Raw genomic sequence first — 13,626 nt, forward strand, 5'->3', positions numbered from 1 at the left:
CCGATGGAGCCGCGCGGAGGACGGCGGGCGGGGGACTCCATATCCCAGCATGCCCCGCGGCGGGCCCTGCCGGCCGCGACTCCGGGCTCGGCCCCGGCCCTAGCTCGGCGGCGGTGTATTGGGGCGCGCGGAGGCTGCAGGCACGGTGGCGCCCGCGGGGACGGAGGAGGGAATGAGTGAAGAGGGGCAGGGCTCCGGCACGACCACGGGCTGCGGGCTGCCCAGGTGAGCCGCCTCCTAGCAAACCCTGCAGGGCGAAGAGCGGGAGGCGGTCCGGCGCGGGTAGTGGCGCGGCCCCAGCATGCACCTGGCCCGAGGGTTCTTCCCGGCAAGCACTGGGGGAGTGGGCAGTGGTTCCCAGCATGCACCGGGGAGGTGGCTACCGCTTCCAGCCCTAAATAGTTTGAGGTTGGCTCGGTTCCCAGACTGCACTGGAGCACTGGGCTTTATGCCCCCACGTTCAGTGCATTGGGTGGGTACCGGGTTCCTGGCCTGCAGTTGTGTCAGGGGGCGTGCACTTCCAGTCTGCACTGGGGCACAGGACCCCCACCTTGAGTGAGACAGGACCAGTGCGTTCCCCACTTGCCTCGGGCTGATGGACACTGTTTTCCCAGCCTGCACCTCCACGTAGGAGCCAGCCAGTGGATGCTGTGCTCCCCTGGACCCTGTGCCCCCTCCCCACCTCGTGCCCAGGGCTGGTACGGCAGTGCTTGGCCAGGTGGGTGCAGAGAGGGGAGGTGTGATGCGAGTCTTCGCCCCTCCCCTCAGTATAGAGCAAATGCTGGCCGCCAACCCGGGCAAGACCCCGATCAGCCTTCTGCAGGAGTATGGGACCAGAATAGGGAAGACGCCCGTGTACGACCTCCTCAAAGCCGAGGGCCAAGCCCACCAGCCTAATTTCACCTTTCGGGTCACCGTCGGCGACACCAGCTGCACCGGTGAGGAAGGCTGGGCAGCCTGGCTGGGGCGTGCAGGCCTAGGACCCCACTGCTCTGCGTTCTGTCTCTGCCGTCCTCCGAAGCCAGTGAGGGAAGGGGAGATCGCAGGGGAAAAGCCATCGCTGGGAGGGGGCTAGGGAGGACTTGGGGGAGCGAGACAGCGGGCAGGACTGCCACAGCCATCTGGCAGGTTCAAGGACAAGTCAGAGGGGGGAGACAGAGACGTCAGCGGGGCTGTGCCAAATCCCGGGTCATCAGAAACTTTGGCCCAAGCTGGCAGTGGGCGTGGTAGCAGCCCCGTGTTGCAGGGCTGGGGCTCTGGAGCCTTCCATCTGTTTCCCATCCATGCCAGTCTGTTAGGGAAAAGACGGTGCCATGCAGAGGGCAGTGGGGCAGAGAGGGGCTCTCCCCTGCACTGTGGAGCCCAGCAGTCCGCATGGCCTGCCGTAGGTCCAGGCGGTGGGGAGACTGGAAGGAGGCCTGTGCAGCAGCTGCGGAGACCCTGTGGTGTCTGGCCAGGGACGGGGCTGCCCAGGGGAGCTTGGTTGACCCCCGCTGTGGGCACTGCTGGTTCTCCTGTGACCTGCAGTGTCGCCCATGCCCCGTCTCTCAGGTCAGGGCCCCAGCAAGAAGGCGGCCAAGCACAAGGCAGCTGAGGTGGCCCTCAGACACCTCAAAGGGGGGAGCATGCTGGAGCCGGCCCTGGAGGACCACAGGTGAGGGGGGATGGCCAGGTGCTCCTGGGAGCCCCCCCGCCGGCCTCGCCGGGGCTTTCCTCTGTGCCCGCACGGGCTGTGGGGGGCACACGGCTGGCCCTCCGAGGGGCTGGGGCTCTGGCCTGGGGCTTGGGTTAGGGAGGGGTTGGGGTGGAGGCTGAGGCTCCACAAGCTGCCTCTTTCTAGTCCTTCCCTCTGACACGCTCGGGTTGCATTTGGTCGTTCCGTGGTTCTTGGGTAGGAAGCGATCATTTTTCTGAGGCTCCCTTTCTCGGCCTTTTGGATCTGGTGCTGAGCAGCAAAGGATCCTGGGAAGGGGAGCTGTTGGTTGAGCCTCCGGAGTCTGGCTCAGGCGGAGGGGGCGGGCAGGGTGGGTCGGGAGGACCTGGCCCCCCTCCCCCGACATGGGGGTGCGAATCGAAGGTCCCCTTCCCCTCGGGAAGTTCTTTTTCTCCCCTAGAGTCTTTGCTGCCTGAGAGGGTTCCGGGTTTCACTGTTGGGACAGTCGCCGCTCCTGTCCCATCTGCGGTCCTGACCAGGTATCTCGTGTCCCCTGACTGCCCGAGGCCGGGAGGAGGGGGTCAGGCCGGAGGTCAGAGGGTAAACAGAGACTGGCTGGGGACACGCTTGAAGAGTTTGCACTGGCCGGTCAGCCCTAGGGACCGGCCGATGCTCATGGCTTCTAAGTAAGCGCATGGATGATTTTCGGCCAGGCCCCGTTTTCTCCTGGGTGGTCTGTATGTTTGAGGCCTAGGCGGTGCTGCTGCCATGACAGCTAACGTACTCCAGAACCGAAATGGGCCCAGGACCCAGAGGAGGCCACGGAAGCGGGCGAGCCAGCCGCCGGCTCCTGCTGGGGGACAGGGCAGTGGCTAGGATCGGGCTCGTGGGCGCCTGTGGAGGGCACCGCTCTCCTTAACCGTGTGCCCGCACCTTCTCCTCCAGGAGCCCTCCCGTGGAGATGCAGCCCCCCGTGTCCCCTCAGCAGTCCGAGTGCAACCCCGTCGGTGCTCTGCAGGTGGGCCCCTGTCCCTTGAAGCGGGGTCACGAGGGCAGGTTGTGTGTGTGTGGGGTGGCGTGGGGGGCTGGGGCCCTGCACCCTGGCCCCCGCCATGCCCCCTCCTTCCTCTCCCCTGGTGGGTGGGTGGGTGCCTGGCTTTGAGGAGCCCTCGCTTAGCTCTCTACACCCTGTGTCTCCCTTCCAAGGAGCTGGTGGTGCAGAAGGGCTGGCGGCTGCCGGAGTACACGGTGACCCAGGAGTCGGGGCCGGCGCACCGCAAGGAGTTCACCATGACCTGCCGCGTGGAGCGCTTCGTTGAGATCGGTAACCGCACAGAAGGGGGCGCCCACAGCACCCCAGCGCTGGCCACGGCGGCCCTGCGCCTCACGCCACCTGGCTTCTCTGCATACTTTCCCCCGTCGCTTCTGCCTGTCCGGGTTCTTAGGGCCCTGGGCACGCCCCGAGCTTCCCTTTCCCGGGGCGCATGTGGCGGGGTGGGGTGGGGGTCCTTGATCCGAGCACGGGCCGGGCGGAGGGAGGAGAGCACTGTCCGGCGTCCTAACCGCGTGGCCCTCTCCCCACGCGCAGGCAGTGGCACTTCCAAAAAACTGGCCAAGCGCAATGCGGCGGCCAAGATGCTGCTTCGAGTGCACACTGTGCCTCTGGACGCGCGGGACGGCAATGAGGCTGAGCCCGACGATGACCAGTTCTCCATCGTGAGTAGCTGATGCCACCGCCACCTGCTTCCGGCCCGTCTTCTGCCCGGACCCAGGGCTCTCCTGGGCCAAGTGCACCGGCCCCGGGGCAGGACCCTGCAGGTTGCGGGGTGGCGAAGGCTGATGGCCATGTGACAGCAAGCGCTCTGTCCCTGGCCACTGGCTGTGTCTTCCTCACTCGGTCCCCGTCTTACCAGGGTGTGGGCTCCCGCCTGGACGGACTGCGGCACCGGGGCCCCGGCTGCACCTGGGACTCCCTGCGCAATTCTGTGGGCGAGAAGATCCTGTCCCTGCGCAGCTGCCCCCTGGGCTCCCTGAGCGCTCTGGGCTCCGCCTGCTGCAGCGTCCTCAGTGAGCTGTCCGAGGAGCAGGCCTTCCATGTCAGCTACTTGGATATTGGTATGGCGAGCTGGAGGGCGGGGGCCGGTGGGTACCGGCCCAGAGCAAGCCTGAGGGGGATGTGGGCACCCCGCTCCCTGCCCACCGCCACCTCCCCCTACTCTCTCGGTCTGCAGAGGAGCTGAGTCTGAGCGGGCTCTGCCAGTGCCTGGTGGAACTGTCCACCCAGCCGGCCACCGTGTGCCACGGCTCTGCGACCACCCGGGAGGCGGCCCGGGGCGAGGCGGCGCGCCGGGCCCTGCAGTACCTCAAGATCATGGCGGGCAGCAAGTAGAGCCCCGGCCGGCCTGGACTCACAGACGCGCGCGCTGTGTCCCCCGGGTGCCCTCTGCAGGCACCATCGCTACCTCTGACACAGACTGCCTGCCTTGAGGCTGGGCGCCAGGGGGCGAGGCGCCAGGGACCACAGCTTCAGCCGGCCGCCGGCCCGGGCCACACGCTTGTTTGGTGGTGGCGAGGAGTGGGGACGAAGCTGAGGGGCTGGGCTCTGTGTTGGAGTCCAAATAAACGTGTTGCTCCTTGGCTCCCCGACAGGGTCGTCTGCTGCGTGCGGGCGGGGCGCCCTGCCTTAGCTCCCCGGTCCCCCCCACCCCGAACACTCTCAGGCCTGCTGGCGCTGGCCTCGGGGACCCCTGCTGGCTGCACCCCTGGAGTCTGGTTTTGGAGATGGGGGTGGGGGCAGTGATGTTTGCCTCGGGCTCCCTCCCAGCCCTTTAAAGTCTCAGATGCACACATGTGGATTCGCAAGGCAGAGAGCTTTATTCGGGGAGGGGCGGGGGACACGCGGCACTTCTGAGCGTGGGCCTTGCATGCAAACACATCGAGGGCTGGCGCGTCACTTCTTCCCGAAGCGCTGGGGTGCAGCCAGGCTCCAGAACTGGGAGCTCAGGCCCTCCCCAGCCCGGGGACTCAGGCGCTGCTTGCTCCACGGCCCCTGGGCGTTTCTGCCAAACCTTGGGAGAGAGAGAGCTGTCATCTGCACCGAGCCCCTGGCCCTTCTCGCTGCCCGCCCCGGTGAGCCTGTGTCCCTCTCAGCCTCACCTCTGGGGTTGGAACAGGAAGGCTGGGCTCCGGCCAGGTCTCTCCATGGCCTGGAGCAGGGTGTGCAGGAGGACCCTGGAGGGCTGGGTGTCTCGTGCTGGGCCGGGGCCACCGTCTTCTTCCTGCGGCAGAGGGGCACGGGAGAAGGAAGACGCACAGTGCCCTGGGCTCCCGAGCCAGGGGTGGGGGTGGCTTCCGGGGGCTGAGGACCTCGAGCGCAAGGCTGTGCCCAGGCAGAGGAGGATGGTGACCTGGAGCTGGGGCGTTCACTCACCGTCAAGTTCTGGTCTCCATCCAGGTCCCCTGGTCCTTCCGCCTGGCCCCAGTCGGTTAGCAGCAGCAGCAGCCCCAGCAACACGACAGCCTGTCTGGGATCCATGCCGCCCTCTGCCTCGGCACAGCCTCTCTGCCTCTTATACCTGCTGGCCCTCTGGCCCCCACCCCCTCCAGCAGCCTGGGGGGGAATGGAAGTGTGCACCGCCATTAAGAGCCACCTGGGATCCCCTCCCAGGGCCCCCCCAGGACGTCCTGCTCTCAGCCTCCCACCCCCAGCCCCTAAGCCTGGAGTTACAGACTTTATTAGATGCATAAATCCTGTCTCTAGAGCTCAAGACGCATCATTAATTGCAGACGCTTTGTCACAGCCGGGCCCTGGGGGGCCTTGTGAGAACCCCCAATCCCTCAACAGGTTGGAGAGCTTCACTCGATCACCTCCCATCTCTCCCTAACTCGTACACGAAAGCACAGAGAAACCCCTGTCAGAGGGGCTGGGTATGGTGTCCTGGAGTCCCAGGGAAAGAGAACTGGCCAGGGGAAGGGGCGGGCGTCAGGATCACACCCTGTGTGCCGCTTGGAAGGTTAAGCTGGAATCATCACTCTCACATTTGCCTGTAGGTAGAAAAGTGAGACCAGAGAAGGAGACGACGAGACAGTTTTGGAGCTCAGAGTCGGGGTGGCTTCAAACCCTGGTGGCAGGCAAGTTTGCCGCCGCTGAGCACTGCTTGGGACTGGCCTCCCACGGAGCTACCTGCGGCAGCTGGAGCACTGCTGCCATCTTGTGGCCGTTGCTCTGCACTGCCAAGTGCTTGGCCACTTTGTTTTCCAGAAGGAGCTCTTTGCAGGGGCACCTGGATGGTGAGGCAGGATGGAGGGGTCCCAAGGCCCTGACTCCGGAGCCCCAGAGGGGCAGGAGGGACACCATAGGGCTGGACTGCCCTCGGTCCCACCTCCCTGTGTCACTACAGCGTCTCCCTGGCCTGGCTCTCTGGTGTATCGGAGTAGGAAGGTGACCAGCTTCCTACTGGCTGAGCAGTTGAGATGCTCAAGTCCTGTATCGGGGAGCCTGAGTTTGATCCCCAGCCTCACTCTTTTTTTTTTTTTTTTTTTTTAATTTGACAGGTAGAGTTATAGACAGAGAGAGAGAGAAAGGTCTTCCCTCCGTTGGTTGACTCCTCAAATGGCCACTAGGCCAGCACTGCGCCGATCTGAAGCCAGGAGCCTAGTGCTTCCTCCTGGTCTCCCATGCGGGTGCAGGGCCCAAGCACTTGGACCATCCTCCACTGCCTTTCCGGGCCACAGCAGAGAGCTGGACTGGAAGAGGAGCAACTGGGACTGGAACCCGGCACCGCAGGCAGAGGGTTAACCAAGTGATCCACTGCGCGCTGGCCCATCAGCCTCACTCCTAATTCCGGCTTCCTGCTAGTGTGCAACCTGGGAGGCAGCAGGTGGTGGCTCAAGTACTTGGGTCCCTGCCACCCACGTGGGGGACCCGGGTTGAGTTTCTGGCTTCTGGCTTTGGCCTGGCCCAGCACTAGCCATTGCAGGCATTTGGGGAGGGAGGGAACTAGTAGATGGAAACTGGGTCTGTGTGTTTCTGCCTCTCAAGTAAACAAAGTAAATAATACCATAAAGCAGTCCTGCTTGGGAAGCATGAGAACTGCCACTCAGGGTTGTGGTGCAGCTTCCTTCTAACCCGAGCATCCTCCCGAGCCCCGCACCAGTGAGGTTCCCTGGTCTGCACAGGAAGCCTTTGGCTGAGCCGTGGACAGGCTGGCTCTACCTCTGTGCACTTCAGCTGCTTGTCCTGAAACGCGGGGAGGTTAAATAAAAGGAGCTACTCGCCAGGGTGCGCGTCATGAGGCAACTTCTGTGATCCGCTCAGCATTGGATGTGGCTGATGCATCCTCAAAGCGTTAGCTGCGCGCCAGCGCCTGGAACTCACCAGCTCCTGCAGGTGCACGCTAGTGCGGGGACGCCCGCCGCCTCCTGTGGCTCCGGCCAGGGCGCTTGCTCTTTGAGGGCTTTCCTCTCACGTTTGAATCCACTCCACTGTCTTCCTCGCTCAATGGCAGATGCCCCTCTCTTGAAAGCAAGGCATCTAGGAACCAACTTAGACTTCAGAGGTGGAGATTGGAGGTTTCGATCTGGATGTTCCAGATCCTGTGTTTCTGCCACGGCAGAAAGCCAGGCCGCACCTTGTGTGGGCTCTGTCCCATGTGGTCCCAATCCTGACAGGCAGGTGTCACCATCCTAACTTGTGGTTATGCACCCAGTCTGTGGGAGACAGCACAGCCCATTGGTGGGCAGTGGCGCCCGCCTCGCACAGGGGTGAGAATGCGGGTCTGGGTCAGACGGAACCCCGTTTTAACCCTCGCTCTCGCCCTGTGACTCTGACCCTCGGTTCCTCATCAGCAAATGAGGCATCCTGGCCTCCCACGTGGCGCGGCGTGGCGTGGGCACTCGGCACTCACTCACTGCCCCAGGCTTCTCCCCAGCATTTCTCTGCCACCAGTGGTGTGTGGGGCTGGGCGAGACTGCACGCATGAAGGGGCCGGGCCAGGAGGCCCTCGGGGAGAAGCCGGACGGGCCGATTATTCCAGCTTGGCACATGCACTGTCCCACCTCCTGAACCTTGCCCTCTCAGCGTCGGCATCCGTCTCTTGGCAGCTGCCTCTGACCCTTCTCTGGAGACCCCGTGCTCCTGACAGTGACGCAGTGAGGCCACCACTGCCTTGCCCGCCCTCCAGGGGAGGCTCGCGCCACTTGTCTCCCTGACCCCAGCCACAAGCAGCTGCTCAAGCCATGTTGCTCTGAACGGGACAGCGCAGAGGCGCCTGCTGTCTCTTTTGTCAGATTCTTCAGCCTGGCTTATTGTTCTCGCTTGTGACAGGAAGCACAACGGGACACAGAGGTACAAGCGTGAGTGAGCAGCCGCCCGCCACCTGGGCCTGAGCCTCGGCGCAGGGCACAGGGCCCGCTTCGCTTGGGCACTCTGCTTGTCCTCAAGCCGCCGCCCTCACTCCCCGGCTGTGCCAGTGTGGGGAGGGGTGGGGTGCGAAAAAAGCATCGAAAGAAGCCACTGCCTACAGTCACTCTCCCAGGTTGTGCGCGCGCCTGGCCAGGCCACCCACCGATCGGGTCCCTTGCCCTCTGTCCTGCCATGTTATTTACTAAGCCATCCGCCTTCTCTAGACTGTCTTCCCTGTACAAAACAGTGGGGGCCCTTCCTGTCTGAAGAAATGCGGGCAATGGAATCCCCGCCCCCCAGAGCGACTTGTAGTGAACAACGTGACTTGTAGGAGAGAGCAGAGAAGCAGCAGGCGGAAGTGGTTCTCTCGATAGTTTAATGTTATATTTGCAGCATAAATAAGGCACAATATATGTCGGGCCAGGTTTGGGGGAGGAGGCATGGCTGGGGTAACTGCTAAGTGGCAAGGGGGAGGGAGGGCGGTCAGGGACAGACGGCGAAGCCCCTGCCGTGCCCCGTCCGTCCTGGGAGGTTGTGAGAGCCTGCTCACAGGGATCAGTCATGCTGGATGGGGTGGCGGGGGGAAGGGCGACACGATTTGTAACAAAACAGCCTGCAGCGCTGCGTCCTCCCACCTGTCAAAGCCCAGCCCGGAGACTGCAGAGGCCCAGCCCCGAGTGAGTCCTTGGGGAGATGGAGAGGTCTTGCTACATGTCAAAAATACATAGCTGAACAGAGACACAGCCCTAGATACACGCTGCCGCTCTGCAGGCCCTACGTCGGGTGTGGCAGCCTCCGCTCCTGGGGCTCCTCCCTGCCTGCAAGGTGTGTGGGGGACCCCAGGGGCCGCCAGCGAGCCGGCCGGGCCTGAGGACTCAGGGGACGTGCAGTGACCAGTCTGCGAGGGGAGACGGGACGCCTCCGGGCCAGATGCAGGCACAGCTTCTAGGGAAACCCAGAAGAAAGACAAACCTAAATGCTGAGACGAGGGCTGTGGTACCGGCGGGGCGGCTGCAATGAGCGTGGAGGAAGGGACTGTAGGAAATGGAGAACGCTTTAGTGACACCGCGGAGGATGGTGCTTCAGGGTCCTCGGTGCCCTACACGGAGTCCCCAGCGCGCCCTGGAGGCGGCGTGTCTCGCACTTTAGTGTGTACTGGAGTCGGCTGCAGTGCCCGCATCGGAACCAGTTTCCCCTCCGCAGGTCCGAGACGGGCCCAGGAATGTGCACCTGGAGCACGTGCCAGGTGCGTGATGCTGCTGCTGGCCCTGGAGTGTGTCCTGAGGATCGCTGCCCTCAGGTACAGTCCATACAACCGGTGCTCACGGCTGCCTACGGCCAGCACGCGGCTCACCAGCGCTGGTGCTCCGAGTTCCTCATTACAAAACTAGATTGAGCCCTCATGGCGACAATACAAACTGCACCCACAGTGGACTTAAGCTGCCCCAACCTGCCCCATTCTCCCCAGCCTCTGCTCATTCCAGGGTAGGATCTGACCTCAGAGAGGGACAACGTCACCGGGGCAGGGCTTGGTCAGCAGCTACCTGCACCCACCCCTAATCACCCTGAGTGCCTGGGTGCGAGCAGTAACGTGGAGAAACAAGTTCATCATTATGAGAGGGATGCTGAGGGCTATGGGAGGCTGTAGTGCAATGGGGGGTCCCCTAATCTGCCCTGGGCCCCTCACCTGTCTGGCTCCCTACATGCCTTGACTCCCCCCACCCTCCAATGTAAGTTAGAGCAAGCAGATAAAGCATGTCAACACAGGCCTGTGTGATATCGTTAGGAGGACTGGAATCTAAACAGACTGGTTACGAAATGAAAAAACAAAAGAAATAATATCTTTCTTTTCTCTGTATGCAAAGTACAGTATTAATGGAAAAAAATGACTTGTGCATGGGAAGAAGTTTCAAGAGAAGGCAGACTTCTGCTGGGCAGCGCTGTCTCGGGCTAGCACCTTTAAGGGGCCTCTCCGGGTGGAGCAGGGGGCCTCAGAGGCCACAGGAAGAATTTTTGGTGCCCGCCTGGCGCCTCAGGCTGCAGACGGCGCACAGCTAGGGCAGCAGTCCACCCACCAGGGTGGGCGGTAGCGAGGGCCCCAAGAACAGAGCCCAAGCTACAAGAGGAGCAAGGTGAGGGGCGGCTAGCCCAACTCCCCTGGGAGTTACAGCCACAGCTGGCTGGCCGGGAGCGCAGCTGAAGGGAGCCAGGGCTGGGGTGTCCAGTCAGCAGGGGACGGCGTAGAGCAGGCACGCCCTGTCAGTCCTCCTCCGAGCAGAGCCCGGCTGTGGCGCCCCCCTCCACGCCATGTGCTCACTTGGAACGGTGCTGAGGACTCTGCACGCTCAGCTCCTCTCTGGAAGGGCCTCCCATGGGCCCCTAGGAGGACAGGGTCCTCAGGACAGGGCTGGCGGCAGGAGCAAGGGACGGGAGGGCCCCCTCGCCTGTGAGAAAAGCTCTAGGCTGAGCTGTGGCGCGCCCGGAGAGCTGCCGGGCCCTGTCCCCTCTGCCTTGCAGTTTGCGCTGCTTCATGACTACGGTTCTGGCAGTGCCCCTCATTCAGGTGCCTGAAATAATCTCCCTTCCCACGGGTGAAAGTGAAATCAGGGCTCAAGAGGGTCAGACCCTGGCGCTCAGACACGAAACAGCCTCTGAGCGAGTCTGCTGTCGCACGCGGGGCTGACTCGCGGAGACTGTGTGCCGGGACGAGCGGACTCGGAACTTCAGAAACACCTGACTGATGGGGGAAGAAAAACAGTCCAGGGCCTAGGGAGGCTCCTTAGGAGCCATAAACTCAGTCAAGCTTCCGGGCAAGGCTGCGAGTGGGAAATCGAGACAGTAAAACATGAAGCAAGACTGCAGCCGAGAAAACCCCAGGGAGCGGCTGTCTGAGGGAGCCCTGAGCAAGGCGTAGCTGTGGGGTTTTAAAGGCAAGCGCAGTCCCTGGAGGTGGTGGCCTACGCCCTGACCATCTGCCGCGGCATTTGCCCTGCTGGCTCCCTCAGGGCTGCTCCTGCAGGGTCCCCCGGGGTGGAGGATGAGGAAACCACCAGGTGTGGCTTGTGCTGCGGCAGCGCTGAAAGCAAATGCCGCGGAGGCCGGCACCTGTGGGCGGGCCTGCCGAGTCTTCACTGCCAGCCAGGGAGCTTGCGCCAGGCGCGCCCTCTCCTTCCCTCATGGCAGCCACTTTTGGACAGACAAGACAAGAAAGGAGGCCGGCTGTTCTGCATGCATGTTGAACACGGAGGCAGGAGACGGGAGGAAAGGACACCCTTGGCCTGGGCAGACGGCGGAAGGTGGCTCTGGGACAACTGGAAGGCCTTGGCGCTGCAGGGCTGCTGAAGCTGACCCAGCTACCCACAGGCCACTGGCTCGGGACCGCTCCTGACGGCCACGGTGCGAACTGCATGGCACAGAGCCCGAGGGGGATGCGCGGCCCCCATGAAGTGGGAAGAGAGGGGTGAGCCGGTCCCCGTGCCACACAGCTCTTCCGAGGGGCAGTGCCTGTGGGCCAGGCCCTGGCTCCTCTGCTGAGGCCTGCACAGCGCCTTCCTCTCCTTTCCTCTGTCTAATCTTACAGTCAAGAAAACCCACTCAGGGGCTGGTGCTGTGGCACAGCCACTTAAGCTGCCACCTGCAACGCCAGCATCCCGTATCAGAACACCAGGTCAGCTCCTGGCTGCTCCGCCTCCAGTCCATCTCCCTGCTAACATGCCTGGGAAGGCAGTGGAAGACGGCCTGGGTACTTGGGCTCCTGTTGCCCACGTGGGAGACATGGATAGAGCTCCTGGCTCCTGGCTTTGGTCTGGTCCAGCCCTGGCTGTTGCAGCCATCTGGGGAGTGAACCAGCAAATGGAAGATCTCTGTTTCTCTACCTTTCAAATAAATAAAAACACATCTTTCAGAAAAAAGAAAACCCACTTAGGACCTTGTCTATCATGCTTGGGGGTCCTGGGCTTCTATCATGGAGAAGCACTGGGTCTGGGCGCAGAGCGTAGAAGCGAGTGGAAGATGCTGTGCAGGATCAGGGAGACCCAGAGGCTGGGCTAGGACCCTGGTGAGACAGAAGTGAGCAAGTGAGCAGTTCCGGGAGGCGACGGGCGCCCCTCCTCCCAAGAGACAGATGTGTGAGCCTGAGAGGGGGACGAGCAGGGGAGCACCAGAGTCCCCTATGGGACAGCCTCTGGCAGGGCTACACACGAGCCAGTGTCACAAGGGTAGGAGAGGTGGGGTGTGAACAGGAGGCGCCCGTGTGCACGCTCTGGCCAGGGAACTCCTGCCAAACGTACAAGAACCTGACAGAAGGAGCTTTCAGCTGGCTGTTCCCGGCTGCCCTGATGATTGACGTCTGGAGGGGGAGGGAGGGAGAGGGAATCAGCCAGTCAGATCCTGGGCTCATTCCCTTGGTACTACCGAGCAGTATCTTTCCTTAAGGCCACAAGATGAGGTTGCCAAGGTTTCGTGGGGGAGGTGGTCTTCTGACTCCATCACTAGCCTCGGTCAAGTCAAGAGACAAAATGAGGTACCCAAATAGCTCTGGAAATCGATGAGAAAGGACTAGAACTGTCGGGGTTCTGCTGCTTTCTGCTCTCCCTTCGGTGGCAGGTAGGGAGGAAGAGCTGGAACAGACGCGGTCTGACGCTCTCCACAGGGGAACGTTCTAGCCGAGTGGAGGAAGTGGGGAAGGGGTAAACAGGCAGCTGCCGGGGGACAAAGCCCTGAGTCTAGGGGTGGCTGGGGCTGGGTCAGCGGGGGACTGCCGTCAGATCCAGCCTCCCTCTATCTAGCAGGAACAAGCTGACAGTCATGGCTTAGTGAGAAGAAAGGGAACTGAGAAAAACCCCACACCTAGAACTGTAAGGGTTAGTGTTCAAAGAGACAGGTACACGTGCACGGAGCAGGGGCCATTGTTCGACCATCTGGAGGGGCCTTTGGCTGTGGGTGCATCAGAAACCCCGCCCTGGGGGTTGATCTGTGTGGCTCTGGGGCTGGGAGGCCCCTAGTACAGGTGTCAAACATACATGACCATGCGGCTGAAGAGGAAAGCCCCACCTCTGTCCATACTCACAACACACAATCTTTCCCCCACGTGGCCATGTCCAAGGCAGATGGAGGCGGTAAGATGACATCTCTCGTGGCTCTTGGGCGGGCAAGCTCTGGCTGAGGACCTGTCCACCGGGGGGCATCATCTGCCCGCAGACTGGGACTGTGGGGTCATGATCACATGCGGCTGCAGCGGCAGGCCCAGTTCTGTCCTTTGGCTGGCCATCTGGGTGAGGACTGAGGTGGCCACGGCTTCGGCTGCAGAGCGGACACTGAGGCCATTGCTAGGGGCTGTTGCTGAGCTGTGCTGAATGACAGGGGCTGGAGAACCCGTTGGCTCTGAGCTTTCCTTGGGGCTTTCTGCCGGGAAGGAGCAGAGAGCAAGCGGTTAGAGAGCATTGTGGGCAAGAGGCAGGACTGTCTGCTGCCATCATTCTAAGGAGCCTGCAGGAAACTCATCTTTTTTTGGGGCAAAGCTCCCTCGAGTCCTGGCTTCTAGGTCATGGATGTGTTAGGGTATGGGAAG

At 62.5% G+C, this 13,626-nt stretch overlaps 3 protein-coding genes across 5 annotated transcripts in view; 1 reads left to right on the forward strand and 2 right to left on the reverse strand.

The window, feature by feature from the left end:
* The first annotated feature begins 84 nt into the window (after positions 1-84).
* On the forward strand, positions 85-4,300 carry TARBP2 (TARBP2 subunit of RISC loading complex). 2 transcript variants are annotated; one of them, XM_002711024.5, is made up of 9 exons: positions 85-225; positions 769-938; positions 1,552-1,654; positions 2,098-2,193; positions 2,600-2,672; positions 2,861-2,978; positions 3,243-3,370; positions 3,568-3,769; positions 3,886-4,300. In XM_002711024.5, the coding sequence occupies exons 1-9, from the start codon at positions 173-175 to the stop codon at positions 4,041-4,043; spliced, it is 1,101 nt and encodes a 366-aa protein (XP_002711070.1). In that variant the 5' UTR covers positions 85-172; the 3' UTR covers positions 4,044-4,300. The 2 variants fall into 2 exon arrangements, with proteins under 2 accessions (XP_002711070.1, XP_008254761.1); XM_008256539.4 differs by lacking the exon at positions 85-225 and adding an exon at positions 336-472.
* A 205-nt stretch (positions 4,301-4,505) lies between these two features.
* Positions 4,506-5,399, reverse strand: NPFF (neuropeptide FF-amide peptide precursor). Its single transcript, XM_002711025.5, has 3 exons — positions 5,085-5,399; positions 4,811-4,932; positions 4,506-4,722 (listed from the first exon to the last, which is right to left on the reverse strand). The coding sequence occupies exons 1-3, from the start codon at positions 5,397-5,399 to the stop codon at positions 4,605-4,607; spliced, it is 555 nt and encodes a 184-aa protein (XP_002711071.2). The 3' UTR covers positions 4,506-4,604.
* Positions 5,400-8,416: 3,017 nt separating this feature from the next.
* LOC100351569 (cyclic AMP-dependent transcription factor ATF-7) overlaps positions 8,417-13,626 on the reverse strand; it is a 107,057-nt gene continuing 101,847 nt past the window's right edge. For both annotated transcript variants that reach the window (XM_008256540.4, XM_008256541.4), the window contains exon 12: positions 8,417-13,460. In XM_008256540.4, the coding sequence (XP_008254762.1) occupies positions 13,243-13,460 (218 nt within the window). In that variant the 3' untranslated portion in view covers positions 8,417-13,242. The remainder of the gene's footprint in view (positions 13,461-13,626) is intronic.

This window comes from Oryctolagus cuniculus, chromosome 11 (genome assembly GCF_964237555.1).
Source record: "Oryctolagus cuniculus chromosome 11, mOryCun1.1, whole genome shotgun sequence".
In the NCBI taxonomy this organism is placed as follows: domain Eukaryota; kingdom Metazoa; phylum Chordata; class Mammalia; order Lagomorpha; family Leporidae; genus Oryctolagus; species Oryctolagus cuniculus.